This window comes from Salarias fasciatus, chromosome 15, assembly GCF_902148845.1.
Source record: "Salarias fasciatus chromosome 15, fSalaFa1.1, whole genome shotgun sequence".
In the NCBI taxonomy this organism is placed as follows: Eukaryota; Metazoa; Chordata; class Actinopteri; order Blenniiformes; family Blenniidae; genus Salarias; species Salarias fasciatus.
The window spans coordinates 27,655,040-27,671,622 of NC_043759.1; the positions used below are offsets into that span (position 1 = coordinate 27,655,040).

At 48.0% G+C, this 16,583-nt stretch overlaps 1 protein-coding gene across 1 annotated transcript; it reads left to right on the forward strand.

Moving 5' to 3' along the window:
- The first annotated feature begins 12,420 nt into the window (after positions 1-12,420).
- Positions 12,421-16,283, forward strand: LOC115401693 (gamma-aminobutyric acid receptor subunit rho-1-like). Its single transcript, XM_030109986.1, has 7 exons — positions 12,421-12,479; positions 12,552-12,775; positions 14,390-14,472; positions 15,113-15,253; positions 15,330-15,482; positions 15,592-15,788; positions 15,994-16,283. The coding sequence occupies exons 1-7, from the start codon at positions 12,477-12,479 to the stop codon at positions 16,279-16,281; spliced, it is 1,089 nt and encodes a 362-aa protein (XP_029965846.1). The 5' UTR covers positions 12,421-12,476; the 3' UTR covers positions 16,282-16,283.
- Positions 16,284-16,583: the final 300 nt, after the last annotated feature.

A 16,583-nucleotide genomic window follows, 5' to 3' on the forward strand; every position in this document is an offset into this window, starting at 1 on the left:
AACAATGGGCTGAAACATGCGTCCATTTATAAATCCAGTTCTGGAGCAGTCTGCACATCGAGGATCTCCTTCCTGTTTCAGTGTTTTCAGACACGTCAGTCTGCTTCTTCTCCTTTAAAGCTGCAGCCCCGGCTTCTCCACGGCCTGGACTCTGACTGAGGGAGAGGAAGACTTCCACATGGTGAATCCACCCAGACCTTCAGAGCTTGGTTCGGAGGAGGCTGACCTGCCGTCAGTCTGGAGCGTCACATCTCACCCTGGTTCTCTTGAAACGCAGCATTTGTTCAAACTGTTCATAGAATAATCGTCAGGCCTTTCTTTCAGTGTCACATTTGTGACTTTGAGGTGGGAGGGAAAGGTGTGTGCTGTCGAGGATGTGTTCAGTGAAGGGGGGGGGGGAGGCAGTCCTACAGGATTAATCGCTCTTACATAATTCCTCCTATACATATCGGTAATTGACAATGTGCTTTTTAACTCATCCCTCAGCTCAGCGCTGCTGCGGATTAAATCAGACCTCACCAAGATTAAATGATTCCTCTGCAGCACGTCACACCTGTGTGTGTGTGTGTGTGTGTGTGTGTGTGTGTGTGTGTGTGTGTGTGTGTGTGTGTGTGTGTGTGTGTGTGTGTGTGTGTGTGTGTGTGTGTGTGTGTGTGTGTGTGTAGCAGCTGTTGTTATTCATCATCCACTTTATTGTGTGCAGGGATGCAGATGTGGCGGTGTGTTCCTGTGACCTGCACATCTGTCAGCTCTTACCTGTGCACGTGGAGGTGGAGGTGGAGGAGGAGGAGGAGGAGGAGGAGGAGGGTGGGGATGGGGATGAAGAGCAGGAGGATGACTCCTCTCCCGCCAGGCAATAAAAAACGTGCCTCGGACCGGCAGTAAATCCGGGCCATCTGACGCGGAGGATTTGCGGGTTTAGGAGGACTCGCTTCCCTCCTCTGTCAGATTAAAGCTCGCGGCTTCCATGTATAGATTCTCACTATGTTCGCGGCGCGGCGCGTGTGCGGACCGCGCCCCCGGTGCGCAGCGAGCGGCGGCAGCGCGCGGCGGGTGTGAGGCTGCGGAGCGGCGCCGGGACGCGGGGAGACATGCACACGGACGTGGCGCTGCTCGGCGTGCTGCTGTGCACGCTGCGCCTCGGGGCCGGACAGGGGGCGCGCGGAGGAGCGAGCCTGCGGCCGTGCACGCTCACCAGGTGGGTGCAGGTGGAGCAGGAGGAGGTGAAGGTTCAGGGGTCAGCATCTCTTCCTCCAGCGACCCTGATGGGATGAAATCAAGATGTGTGTCCTGGTTCATAGAGATTTATTTATTTATTTATTTATTTATTTATTTATTTATTTATTTATTTATTTATTTATGTATTGTGTTTTAATCCATGTTTAGTTTCCTAAACTGTTTTTTTTTCTCCCTTTCTATACTGGTTGATCCAGGTTTGTGCTGGACTGTGCTGGTTTTGGCGGGTCTGTGCTGCTCTGCTGGTTTTTGTTTTTTCCTGCTGGTGTTCTTGTCTCTATTGGTCTGATGCTGTTGATGCCTGTGAGACCAGTCTACAGATCAACATCATCTCACAACAACTACACAGTTCTTATACTGTAACATCTGCAGTTTGTACAGTTTCCATGGCAGTGAGAATATATCAGCTGTCAAAGTGAACTTTTGAGTCAAAATGCTGAATTCAGTCTCAGCTGCTTGTTTCTGTCCTTTCTGATGTATTTCTGGTATAAAATGTAACTCAGCCTTTCTGTATCATATTTTACTCTTCCAGGTGTCTTTACAGATGCCTGACATTTAGTGTTAAAGCAGCGATCAGCCTGTTTGCTGATGACTCCATGTTCTCCCTCAGCCTCCTGCTTCAGTGTCAGCAGGTGTTCTCTGTGTGAAATCTGCTTTGTGACGAAGCCGCTTGGAGCACAGTTATGAAATTAGCACATGACACTGCAGCGTTTGGTTGTAAGTTGGAAGCAAAGCAGAAGGATTTACCTCCTTTTTTTATGGCCCGGCTTCTGTTACGATGATGTAATCTTATTTATTCTGATTTAGGGATTGAGGGAGTTTTATAGTGGCCTCATAAAAGCTTGGCTTTGGAAGCAGTGACAACTGTTATACATCAGTATCTGCTTTTAAAAGGCAGAGTTGGCAGATTTTTTTTTATATTGCATGTATTATTTTTTCACATGCACGAAACAATTTAACTCAGTTCAATTCAGCTTTATAGCAGCAATTACAACACAGTCATTTTTAGACACTTTTACAGAGAAACCCCAGCAGATGCAAGCAAAAGTGACTGTGGAAAGGAAAAACTTTAAAAAGGAAGAACCCTGCAGGCTCGGAGGAGAACCCTGCAGAACCAGGCTCAGAGGAGAACCCTGCAGAACCAGGCTCAGAGGAAAACCCTGCAGAACCAGGCTCGGAGGAGAACCCTGCAGAACCAGGCTCAGAGGAGAACCCTGCAGAACCAGGCTCAGAGGAGAACCCTGCAGAACCAGGCTCGGAGGAGAACCCTGCAGAACCAGGCTCAGAGGAAAACCCTGCAGAACCAGGCTCAGAGGAGAACCCTGCAGAACCAGGCTCAGAGGAGAACCCTGCAGAACCAGGCTCAGAGGAGAACCCTGCAGAACCAGGCTCAGAGGAGAACCCTGCAGAACCAGGCTCGGAGGAGAACCCTGCAGAACCAGGCTCAGAGGAGAACCCTGCAGAACCAGGCTCAGAGGAGAACCCTGCAGAACCAGGCTCAGAGGAGCACCCTGCAGAACCAGGCTCGGAGGAGAACCCTGCAGAACCAGGCTCAGAGGAAAACCCTGCAGAACCAGGCTCAGAGGAGAACCCTGCAGAACCAGGCTCGGAGGAGAACCCTGCAGAACCAGGCTCAGAGGAAAACCCTGCAGAACCAGGCTCAGAGGAGAACCCTGCAGAACCAGGCTCAGAGGAGGAGAACCCTGCAGAACCAGGCTCAGAGGAGGAGAACCCTGCAGAACCAGGCTCGGAGGAGAACCCTGCAGAACCAGGCTCAGAGGAGAACCCTGCAGAACCAGGCTCAGAGGAAAACCCTGCAGAACCAGGCTCGGAGGAGGAGAACCCTGCAGAACCAGGCTCGGAGGAGGAGAACCCTGCAGAACCAGGCTCGGAGGAGAACCCTGCAGAACCAGGCTCAGAGGAGGAGAACCCTGCAGAACCAGGCTCAGAGGAGGAGAACCCTGCAGAACCAGGCTCAGAGGAAGAGAACCCTGCAGAACCAGGCTCAGAGGAGGAGAACCCTGCAGAACCAGGCTCAGAGGAGAACCCTGCAGAACCAGGCTCAGAGGAGAACCCCGCAGAACCAGGCTCAGAGGAGGAGAACCCTGCAGAACCAGGCTCAGAGGAGAACCCCGCAGAACCAGGCTCAGAGGAGGAGAACCCTGCAGAACCAGACTCAGAGGAGAACCCCGCAGAACCAGGCTCAGAGGAGGAGAACCCTGCAGAACCAGGCTCAGAGGAGAACCCTGCAGAACCAGGCTCAGAGGAGAACCCTGCAGAACAGCGGTGTAGCTGCACCCTAAAAAATGACCGGTAAAAAAACAACCCAAATTGGTTTATTTTTTTAACCCAACAGTTAATCAACATTGGACCAGCCCGACAGTAGTTATTTTTACCCAACAAAATGGGTTCTTCTTTTTAACCCAACAGATGGGTTCACAGATTTAATCCAATCATTGGGTCAAATCAGTTTTAGTCCGGGTTGATTCTACCATATGATTGGGTTGAATATTGTGCTCATTTTTAACCCAAATGTTGCATCAAATTAATTTCAGTCCTGGGTCAATTTTACCATATATATACTGGTTGAATGTGCGCAAAATCTGGGTCAAATTAACTACAATTCTGTGCTAATTCAACTAAACACATTGGTTTAGTCTTCCAAAAATTTTGTTTCATAGATAAATTAAAATAATACAACCGACAGCTCCCCCTTCTCAGCCTCGCTGGTAGTGTCCAGTGGAAGGGACAGGCTCTTACAGCTGGTACTAGCATGGCCACAGGAGCCACTGGAATGTGTCACAATGCAAGAACCAACTACCTTCAGGGCTCCACTCTGGATTTTTCTGTAGGGGGGTCTCCCCCAGCCTTTGTCACTCCCATGACGACCACAAGGCAATGGTGCTATTTTACCCATAGCTGAGGGGTTGCCACATGCAGACAGGGGGAGACTTGCCTCGTAAACCAGCCCCGCCCTCTCCTCATCCGTTTGGATTTTGGAGATGAGCTCAGTCTGGTAGGAGCCCATAGAAGAGGATTTCACGCAGTCCTGAAACGACTGAGCCAATCAGTGTTGCCGCTTTTTGTTTTAAAATTTTTTTGGCGAATTCCGGTGGCTAAACCGGAAGTGACGCTATCGCTGCATGTAGCGGAGATGACGGACTTTAACTTTAACCGTCGTCTGAAAGCTGCAATAAGTAAAGTTACAGCCAAAATACCAAGAATTACAACCATCAAGCAAGAGCAAGAGTCTGTGCCTGGTGAGTTTCTAACAGGAAAAGACGTTTTCACGTGTCTTTGCGTGTAAGGAAGCTAAAGCTAATGAGCTAATGCTAACTCTTAGAGAAGCGAACGCATTTTGATGATGCATTTGTTTTGAAGCGCTGATTGGCTGAAGTGCGCTGTCAGTCAAAGGAGTAACCGACACCCTGTAAGAAGTTTCTATGGGCTCCTATCCAGACTAAGCTTAACTCCAAATCCAAATGTGGATGACGAATGAGCGGGTCTGGTTTACGAGGCTAGGGGGAGACAGGAGTCAAACCAACAACCTCCCAATTGTAAGACGACTGCGCTCCCCACTAAACCACAGCCGCACCAACAGCTGGCTATGCAAACGTTATACATAGTTTAGCTAGCGAGCTACACACATTAGCTAGCTATTTGGTTAACGTTAACTACATGGAGGACGCTCGCTCAAGCATATTTTTCTGTGGATGACATGACATGATGACATGCTGATTTACATTACATATCTAATTCACAGGACGTGACGCCACACAGTCAATTAGATATGTAATGTAAATAAGCACAACCCTGTTCTGCATCAGAGAGCCAGAGGAACACTTCTGGTCTTCTGTGTTGCAGAGAGAGAAGATGGAAGTGACACACGGACCCGTTAACAACCCAACAGTGGTCAAAACAACCCATGTGCTGAGTTTAAAAATCTGTGTTGGGTCTGATGGACTCGAACCCAACACAAGAGTTGTAACAAATAACTCCAAATGTATCATGAAAGCCCAAAATGGGTTACTGATGTCATGACCCAGCGACTGGGTTAACAAAATGACCCAACATTTTTTAGTGTGTGGAATTTAATCCACTTGGGTTTTCATGCGGTGCTGCGAGTTGCCGAGCGGGGGGTGGGGGTAGCCGAGCGAGTCCGAGCGATGCCGAGTGGTGCCGAGTGGTGCCGAGCGGTGCGGTGCTCACTCGGAACACGGAGCGTTGGGGCGCCCGGGGGGCCCGGGGGGCCCGGGGGGCCCAGGGGGCCCGTGGGTTTTCATAACCTACCAACCCTAGGTAAATTACTCCTGTGCTGCAGAACCAGACTCAGAGGAGGAGACTTCCTGCTATTCCAGCTGGGGTGAGGGACAGAGAGAGAGAACAGACAGACTGATTCTCTGAATCCACTCGTTGCTCCATAACAGAGGAAGTTAATGGAGTGTTTCCTGATGATGTTCCTACAGGAAGCATGTATAATGTGAAGAGTAGAGGTCCTAAAACAGAACCCTGTGGGACTCCATATTTAACTTTGATCCGGGCTGAAGAATCGTCATTAACATTAACAAAGTGGAACCTGTCAGTTAAATCTGATTGAAACCAGTTTAATGCTGAACCTTTAATCCCAACAGTACATTCTAGTCTCTGTAGTAGAATCTCATGATCAACAGTGTGGAATGCAGCACTGAGATCTAACAGGACCAGAACAGAGACCAGAACAGAGACCAGAACAGAGGCCAGTCCTCTATCTGAGGCTGTGAGGAGATCATTAGTGACTTTTACCAGAGCTGTCTCTGTACTGTGATGAGCTCTGAAGCCTGATTGGAAAGACTCTAACAGGTCATTATTATATAAATGGTCACAGAGCTGACTTCAACAACAGGATTTTAGAATAAAGGGAAGGTTGGATATTGGTCTGTTACTTGTTAGAACACCTGGATCAAGGGTGGCTTTTAAGACAGGCAGAGCAGTTTAAAGGTGCTGATATCATTATTGAAACCCTCTAATGAGTGTACATATCGATGCTTTGTAGTTTTAGTTTAAGGAGATAAAAGCTAGTAGATTTCTTCAAAACATAAAAGAAAAGATTAAGTTAAAAAAGTGTTCCTGGAAGCACACAATTATAATTTATTATTCATCACATCAGAGCCAAAAAAAAAAAAAATAGAAAAACAGATTTGAAAAATTTAGAAATAGGGTAACACTTTATTTGAAGCACCCGGTATAACAGGTATAACACATTATAAGTAGTTATAAACACTCATAAATTATCACAATGCTTTATAACTCACTATACAGCATAGGATTAGGGTTGGGGTTAGGATTAGGGTTAGGGTTAGGGTTCTGTCCTGGCAATGTGATCATCTATGAATGTTTATAACTACAGCTACACGTGTTATAATGGCATTGTAATGCTTTACAAATGTACTTACAATGTGTTATACAGGGGGGCTTCAAGTAAAGTGTTACCAAAAATAGACTTAAATATCTTAACAAACTAAATCAAAATACAATTTTAGCTGCAGAGATTATGCTCCTCTAAACATGGGATTAAACCTAACAAACCCATGGGTTCAGACTCCAGAGGGTGAATCACTCCCGACCCTCAAGAAATGAACCATTCCTTCAGAGGAGTCTGTAGAGAGCTGCTGTCATGCACGTGGTACGCCTGGGCTGGTTCCCTGAAGCGCCAGCTTTCCTGCAGTCACAGTCTGATGGAAAGACCTTCACTTCTGCTGACTTTACAGGTCAGGTGAAGGAATTCAGGTCCTGATGGTCTGATTCTGTCGGTGTCGAGCTGCAGGTCCACAACCCATCACCGACAAACCGCCTGGAGCCCGGGTCATGTGGAAACCCCTGAGTCCTGGACGTACGGTCACTGTGTGGGAGCTGGCTGTGGAACCAGTCAAGTGAGGGCTGAGCGTTACGAATGCTGCGGCGGCAGCAGGACTCTTGACCTGCTTCCTGACCGCTGTGTGGATTCTGGACCCGGCTCGCCCACATGCCTAATGATCACAGCTCTGTTTTTAGCTGACAGCAACAAAAGGTGGCATGTGTTTGGAAGGGGGGAAATCACTTACCGTGATTACGTAACCTGTAATCTGAGTGTGTTAATGGGCGTCCTGAATTATTGCTATTGTTGTGGCTTTGGCGAAGGTCAGCCGGGCGGAAGGAAGCAAGGCCGGCCATTAAATGCCATTTCAGTCCACCTGCGATGCAAAACATCTGTGAATTGCTGCAGCGTGCGGCGGCGGAGGTCAGCTGCCTTCCTGCTGGAAGGTTTTGGGATTTTGGGAACGGAGTCGCAGCTGGTGTTGCTGACAGCTGAAGCAGGTTTTCAAAATGCTGCAATACCAATGCATATAATCTGGTTTAAAGCAGTGAGAGGCTCACTGGCTTCACGGTGATCTTTCCGACTCGCAGATTAACGTTGTATTGATAGAGTTGAAAAAGGACTTCGATGACTCTGTCATGTGGTGGAGGTGTAGGTGGAGGTACATTTAAATCCAGCTAATTCTTTATTAAAAACATTTAAATATGCTTTTTCTCCATTGAGCGATGTGAGCGGTGAAGGGACGACCAGCATGCTATCAGTGGAAACATCAGTCAATCCAAAGATAGTGATGGATCAGTAACTCTGCACCAGAACCATCAATAAACTCAGAACAATGTAGAGTATGAAACACAGTCTCATTAAAAGATAATCAGAACAAAACAGTAGTTCTGAGCAGTTACTAAACTTATATTTTCAGTAGAGAAAACATTTCTGTCCACATTTTTTGAAGCTGGTCTTTTGGATTCTTCAAGGATTTAATATTGAAGTGTCTTCTGTGATACTGGCAATGTGCCGATACCTTTAAAACAGAGTATTGAAGCACCGATGCTCGGATTCTTATACAGTTCTTAAAAACAGACGGCGGTGATGATGTTCCACAAACTCAACCCAACAGCAGAATTCCCTTCAAGTCCCAAGAGGGAAAAACTACAATCCTACAAATAGACCAGAGAAGCCTGAAAATAAACATCACTACATTTTCACTATCCGTCTCAGAGGTGGTGAACGCACTGTAAACAGTAGTGATGAATGAATGTCTTCTGGGCTGTGGGGGGTGGGGGTTGGGGGCGTGATTTTCGTGCAGCTGGAAAGTTTTTCTTTCTTTCTTTCTTATTTTTCTAAAGGCTTCATTGGTGGCTGCTGCCTGTCTGCAGGAAGGAGTCTCCATGCTTTTATTTTAAAGGAGGGGTATTACATGTTTTTTTGGCCCTTCAGTATCAATCTACAGCACACTCAAACAACAGCTTTGCCCAAAGTTGGATGGTGAAAGCTGCATTTGTCAAAAAAAACAAACAAAAAAACAAATCAAATCAAATGTGCCTCTGCATCAGGCTGCCTCAAACGACTGGAAATGAGTCCCTGTCTCTTTAAGAATCAGCTTAGCGACACGCCTCAGAGGGTCCATCTCGGCTATTTGCGGTGTTTCCCCTGCCCCTCTCTGAGAGTGGAGAGGGGCGGGGGAGCGCGAGCTGTGCATTATGGGCGGAGCTGTGCATTATGGGCGGAGCTGTGCAGCTCCGAGCATTTCAGCGCTCAACATGGCTGCCAGGGGGAGATTCATGGATTGCTCCAATATGCGTTAATGGTTCAGGAAACAACTCCATGCCTCTTTTTAATGGGGAAATGACACTATAGCTTTATACAAAGCTCAAAAAAGTGGATTTTGCATAATATCTCTCCTTAAAGGAGGGGTATTATGCAAAATCCACACAAAATAGAACAGCGCAGTGCTTGAAGAGCCTCCCTCCAGGCAGCAACCACAAACCTGTCCGCTCAACCTTTCACAGGGTTCATGGTGAAACTCCCGTGGCTCTTCTGTGGGTCCTTCTGGAGCGCTCCTTTAAGCCCTGGGAGAAGGAGAAGAGGAAGATGAGTAACTACTAGCACCAAAAAAACTTTAGGAAAGCCTGCACTCAACCGATATCAATTATTATAATTAAAAAAAAAAAGTCCTGGTGTGCTTCGATAGTTAAAACTTCAGTGGTTTTCCATTTCAGTGCTTCATAAAGATAATCATTAAATTGATTTAAGACCTTAATCAATAAAATGAATAAAGCAAACTAAACAAAAGGCACAATAGGACATCAAAGGCATTTTTTGTCAGGAGACATTAGAAAAAACCATAATATTGATTTGAAATCATTTTTTAACACTGATCCACCTCCTGGTGATAAATACAGATCTTTTTGTTTGGTAGAATCCAGCAGTCTGGATTCATCGTTAATTAAAGGTCATCATGTGATTATTCTACTGCTCCATGCAGCTGAGACCAAGTGTGGCCTCACCAGGCCCAAGTTTGAGTCTCTGAATAACTGAAGAAACCCTGACTGGGTCTGGACCTAGTGGGTTCTGGATCTAGTGGGTTCTGGATCCAGTGGGTTCTGGATCCAGTGGGTTCTGGATCCAGTGGGTTCTGGATCTAGTGGGTTCTGGATCCAGTGGGTTCTGGATCCAGTGGGTTCTGGATCCAGTGGGTTCTGGATCCAGTGGGTTCTGGATCCAGTGGGTTCTGGATTCACTTTGCCCTTCAGGCACCTTGAACCTTGTTCAGCAGTGAATCTGCTGTCTCTGGAGGTGTTTCTGTGACGTTCCAGACGTTTCATAACAGCGGAGGTCGGCGGTGTCAGAGACTTATGAAACCTTGTTTTGTTCCCTCACATGACCCCGTCCCTTCGGCCACGCCCCCGCGGCATCCAACCTTACGTAACGCAAACTTTCTGTCTTCCAGATCCAAACGAGAAATGTCCGTGACAGAAGGCTCCAGCCGGAAGATGGGCGGGTACGAAACCTCTTCATTTATCTTTTGCTCCAATTAGAGCGATGATAGTACTGGTCTGGACCAGATTAAAGCAGGCCGACCGGGCCGCCATTTAATCCCGCCTTCGTCTGCAGTGTGGACCGAGGCTGCTTCACGTCGTCCAAAATAATCCATTCTTATCCTGCAGAATTAGGAAGTTCATAAGATCTCGTCCCGCAGGACAGTAAGTCAGTGAGCAGAGCCAGGTGTCAAATTACACCAAGGGACTCAACAGGATTCAAGGCAGAGAGAGTTCATCACTGGAAGCATCAGAGCAGTGCGTGGTAGCCGATCGGCCTCTTTCAGTCGACAGCATTACAACATGCAGCATCGAGGGACTGTTATTTAACACCAGGCTCATTTTCCTGCTAACAACTACAAATTAGAAGCTGAACTGAGCAGGTCTCAGTGTCTGTGAAGGATTGTTTTCAGGTCATATGATCAGGAGGAGCACGGTTCATCTTACGGTCCTCATGTCGATGGTTCACTTCTACAGTCGTCTGTCCATCGTGCTATTGACCGATCACGGATTCTCCCAGCAGCACAGTATTCGGCAGGACTGGGGTTCAGGGCGTCCCCGAAAGGTTTTAGGTTGTCTAGATTTTAATTGATGGCGAGCAGAGCAGTGTGGGTGGTCCTTGGATTGGACTCGATTTCATCTGTTGTTATGCATTTTGTGCACTTACGTAATTTAAATCTCCCACTGCATTAAATATCAAAGAAAGATGAGGCAATCAGAGGTCAGGTTAGAACGGCAGTACCACATCATAAAGAAACAATCAAAAACCAGAAGTGAAGAATAAACCATGGATTTTTTAGATAATTTTGGTGAAAAAAGATGTTTTTCACCAAAATTAGACAGTGATAAGATAAGAGATGTCAATATAGATATTTTGGACGGCTTTAGAAAAGCTGTCTGCAAATTTTTGCCAAAATCCACCGTCCGAAAGACTGGTGGACGACTCGCTGCCTGATGCTGTGTCTAAACCAACAGCAGCTTCATTAGAAAATGGTCCAAAGTGTGAGGCTGGGGTCAAATTACAATGAAATGATGCTGCTTCTAACATGGAGACTATTTGGCCGATCAATCTGAAGCCGGTTACACAGAGGACGTTGTGTCTCTTCCCATCAGCCCCATCATTAAGAGGAGTCCGGACATCACCAAGTCCTGGGGAACCAAGTCTGAGCAGCTGCTGCGGATCGACGACCACGACTTCACCATGAGGCCGGGCTTCGGAGGTAAACCGCCGCCGCACGCTGCCGGGCTCGGCTTCACGGCGGTGGGTGTGTGAGGGGTGGGAGTGGAGGTGACGTAACGGCGCGGGATTACGTCTGAGTCCCGGGCCGCCGGCACTGATTAATTACCAAGCAGCCGCGGTCTGTAGCTTAAGGTTTCAATCCTCATCTTAATCTGCCACATTAGCAGGGCTCAGAGCTCAAATGGGTGCGCTCTTAAATTCCCTCACGAGCACTTCCTCTTTCCTCTATATGGTGATGCACGCCGTTCCTAGAAAGCCTCGCAGCTCGCCGTCGTCTTCAGGACAAAAGACGTGTCTTCCTGGTTTTTCTGCACACTGAAATGGAAATGGGCGTTTCTTTATGGTCTCATGGTGAACATGGTTCAACGTCAACACTGACGACCCTTGAACCTGAACGTATATTTAGGCTCTGACCAATTCCTGCTGGGAGATATTTAGAAGTATGCAGAGGTAGATTCTCTATTTCAAAGGTTTCTTCGTCACAGACGTTTGATATGAAAGTTTGAACCGATACCGATATCCGATAATAACACTGTGGAAATGGCCAAAAGCCGATATTTATCAATGTAAGTATTGATAGAGAAATAAGTTTCTATGATGATTTTGTAAACGGAAAATAATGTAAACACCGAATATGAAAAAAAATCATTTAATTTTCCAAAACTTCAAATACAAAATTCATAATTCAGTAACTGTTGGTTTGATCAGAACCAGAAGAGAACCAGGACCCCGCCTCCGCTCCGTGTGGTTCAGTCCGACTCCTTCTGATTGGTCACATATGTTAACATGCTGGACATGAATGCACAGTGATGGAAACTTCATAACAGAAAAAACAGAAATCTACTGTAATTAGTGTATAGAAGAAGAAGAAGAGTGGGCGCTATAATATCAATCAGGATTAGAGTGCTCACTGCGCCGGCTCCACGCAGCTGCTGCCACGGGGATTTGGATGAAAGACAGCAGAAGTTATTGTTTGCTGCTAAACGACTGGAATAAAAAGGAGTCATGACCTCCAGATACACACAGATAATCCCAGCCGCTCATGCTCCCCGGTGTCCCCGCAGGCCCCGCCGTCCCCGTCGGCGTGGACGTCCAGGTGGAGAGCCTGGATGCCATATCGGAGGTGGACATGGTACGTACGGTGCAGCAGCCCGTCTTTACATGCTGATGTCTGAGAACTGACGGCTCTCTGTGCTTCTCCCAGGACTTCACCATGACTCTGTATCTGAGGCACTACTGGAAGGACGAGCGTCTGTCCTTCAGGAGCAACAACAACCAGAGCATGACCTTCGACGGCCGCCTGGTCAAGAAGATCTGGGTGCCCGACATGTTTTTTGTCCACTCGAAGAAATCCTTCACGCACGACACCACCACAGACAACGTGATGCTGCGAGTCTACCCCGACGGGAAGGTCCTCTACAGCCTCAGGTGTGTTTCAGAACGGAGGAGGGGCCAGGTGGGTGGGGCGGTGGGGGGTCCTGGATTCCACTGGGAGGGCAGCTCGTTATCTCCAGCAGATGGAGCAAAATTAAAGTTCATCTTGGACCAGAAGATCAGAACACACACACACACACACACACACACACACACACACACACACACACACACACAGGTCCTTCAGACATATAGACCCTGTGCCTGGAATCGAACGGAGGTCCTCTCGCTGTGCGAAGAGAGTGCTAATCACTCCACTACGGTGTTTCTGATAGTGAGTGGGACAGGTCAGGGTGTCAGTAGGTATGGACGCAGCTGTCAGCGTGGAAGATGACGTCCTGCCAGTGACCAGCACTCCCGCTGCGGAGCGTGACCTCTGGTTTGGGTGAGCGGTGGGAGGCCGGGCCGGGTCGGGCCAGGCCAGGCTGGGCTGGCATGGTGGACTGTAATCCAAGCTGCAGGAACAGCTGGCCATCTGCCTCCCGTTGTGGCCTCTCCAGCTGACGTGTTTCCTGACACAACGCCACTGACTATTAAAACAAATCCAGCCGCGTGCGAGCGGGGCGGGGCCTGGCATGGCCGCCGGGGCTGGCAGCTGTGCGTGTGCTTCAGGCATCTGTACGGACGCCTCGCTGCATCCAGGCATCCGTCGGTGGAGTGTTTCCTGTGGATACGGTGCAGCGTGTTGGTCGTGAGGTTTGGCGTGAGCGTGGTTCTGGTTGGAGAGTGCCCAGATTGAGGCAGATTGGTGGGTCAGATGACGGTTAGCTGATCTCTCTCTGGGGCTGAGAGCTGGATTATATATTCTCATTTATCATCTCTGTGCCGGACACCAGACCTCGCCTCACATACATGGAGAAGGTAGAGCTCAACATGTATATCTGGTCCTGAAGGGACACGAAGACACTAACAGACCACCTCGGTTCTCCCTGGATGAAGCTTCAGCTGTTCAGTATCCTTCCCTTCAATCAAACTTTAGTGAGAATTTCTCAAAAATACAAAGTTCAGTCACTTTGTCCAGGATTCACCAGACCTAGACAGACCATTAAAGCTATCGGGATTCGAACCAGACTCTGGGATTTATGGTACATATGATCTCTTCCAACTCTCCGTCCTTAAGAACCATCCACACACTTTTCAGCCTTGAGACTGTGAATCCAGTTCATGTTTGCTTCAATCATTTATACATCCATCCATCCATCATCCATTCATCTATTTACTCATTAATCCATCCATCCATCCATCCATCCATCCATCATCCATTCATCTTTTACCCATTAATTCATCCACCCATCCATCCATCCACCCACCCATGAATCATCCATCCCTCTGTCCATCCATCCATCCATCCATCCATCAATCATCCATTCATCTATTTACCCATTAATTCATCCATCCATCCATCCATCCACCCACCCATGAATCATCCATCCCTCTGTCCATCCAACCATTTATCCATCCAGCCATCATCCATCCATTCATCAAACCATCCAGCCAGCTGTCTTCCATCTATCCAATAATCCATCCATCCACCCATCCACCCATCCATCCATCCACCCTGTGTATAGTATTGGTGAAGGTTCATGGCTCACTGTGGTTTGATTGCAGGGTGACGGTCACCGCCATGTGCAGCATGGATCTGAGTCGCTTCCCTCTCGACACGCAGACGTGCTCTTTAGAGATCGAGAGCTGTAAGTGACCAAGCTTAATTTGTCTTTGCTTGATGTGTTTGTTTTCTTATTTAATTTGTCATTCAAATTCTTTTTGGAGACATTTTTGTTGCTCTGTCAGTCAGAAATAACAGCAGTGGAAGTTTGGTAACACTTTACTTGAAGCCCCTCTTTATAACACATTATAAGTAGTTATAAACACTAATACATGATCACAATGCTTTATAACTCACTATACAGCAGTATACAGCATAGGATTAAGGTTAGGGTTAGGGTTAGGGTTAGGGTTAGGGTTAGGTCCTGGCATTGTGATCATCTATGAATGTTTATAACTATAGCTACACATGTTATAATGGCATTATAATGCTTTATGAATGTACTTATAATGTGTTATGCAGGGGGGCTTCAAGTAAAGTGTTACCGGAAGTTTTTCTGTGGTGCCATAGCAGCTTTCTGTTGTCATCCAGAGACACCTAGAGGTCACACATGATATTTACCAGTATATTTAGTAATGTTTTCTTATAATCTGGTTTTTAATACAAGTTGTATTAACATAAATCCCATGACTATTAAAAAGTGGCACTTACATGAAGTTGGCTGATGATAGTTATCAACCAGTAACCTGTTGCTCGATGAGCTGAATGAGTTTCTGTCCCTGCAGACGCGTACACAGACGATGACCTGATGCTGTACTGGAAGGAAGGAAACAGGTCGTTAAACACCGACGAGAGGATTTCTCTGTCTCAGTTCCTCATCCAGGAGTTCCACACCACCACCAAGCTGGCCTTCTACAGCAGCACAGGTGTGTCCGGGGGGGCTCGGTGGTGTCCTCGGTCCCGCCCGCAGTGTCTCAGCTTCATCTGGCTCTTCCTCTGCAGGCTGGTACAACCGTCTGTACATCAACTTCACCCTGCGGCGCCACATCTTCTTCTTCCTGCTGCAGACCTACTTCCCCGCCACGCTCATGGTCATGCTGTCCTGGGTGTCGTTCTGGATCGACCGCAGAGCCGTGCCCGCCAGGGTGCCCCTGGGTGAGAGAGACCACCTTTAACACACCCACCAGCAGAGAGAGAGAGAGAGTCTCACACACACACTCCACAGACAAGATTCCAAAAAACTGACTGTTATTGAAAATCGCAGGCATCACCACGGTGCTCACCATGTCCACCATCATCACCGGCGTCAACGCCTCCATGCCCAGAGTCTCCTACATCAAAGCCGTGGACATCTACCTCTGGGTCAGCTTCGTCTTCGTCTTCCTCTCCGTCATCGAGTACGCAGCCGTCAACTACCTGTCCACCCTGCAGGAGCGGAAGGAGAGGAAGCTGCGGGAGCGGGTCAGTATCAGCCGTCCTGAGGAGACGTTCAGACAGCATAATATGTAGAGTTCCCTTCATTTCCATGTGTACAGTGAACATTTTTAAACATTGGCGTCTGAAGCATAAGACTTGTTAGTGTTGGAAGGAGGCCTGAGAGGATTCTGTCCACAGACAGCGACCGGACGCTCACCCTCACCTCTTGCCACTGTTGCTCTGCTTGCAGCTCCCGTGCACCTGCGGCCTGGCACATCCCGGCATGATGTCGGCCAGCTACAGCGAGGTGGACGCCAACACCACCGGGCACTACGGCATGCCCAAGGAGAACGGCGTGAAGCGGGAGAGGATGCTGGTGCAGCTGGCCATGGAGACCGACCAGGTCACGGGTCACGTGGGCTCCAGCGCCTACAGCAACGTCTGGATCGACACGCACGTCATCGACAAGTACTCTCGGTTCATCTTCCCCGGATCTTATATCCTCTTCAACGTCATCTACTGGTCCATCTACTCCTAACACGGACCGGTTTCTCCCAGGTCTGAACGCTCCAGTGAGGATCTGGTTCCTCAGCAGACACACTGTCCACACACCGCAGACAGATCTGGACTACTGTGTGTGCAAAGTTTCAAGACTTTACAAACCAAGCCTGATTTGCAAAAAGAGGTCTTCAGGTATATCTGACCTTCCCTTGAACCAGATGACCCCTCAATGCCATCTGCCCAGTTTTTGACAGGATTAATTCCCAGACGGTCCAGATGAACAGGACCAGATGAGACGTCCTTTGAGGGGCATTGGGTGTCTGCCACAGCTGCAGGTAT

Coding starts and splice junctions, on each gene's coding strand:
- LOC115401693 (XM_030109986.1), top strand. Junction 14,473..15,112: donor CTCTTTAGAGATCGAGAGCT/GTAAGTGACCAA, acceptor CTGTCCCTGCAG/ACGCGTACACAGACGATGAC. Junction 15,789..15,993: donor AGAGGAAGCTGCGGGAGCGG/GTCAGTATCAGC, acceptor CTCTGCTTGCAG/CTCCCGTGCACCTGCGGCCT.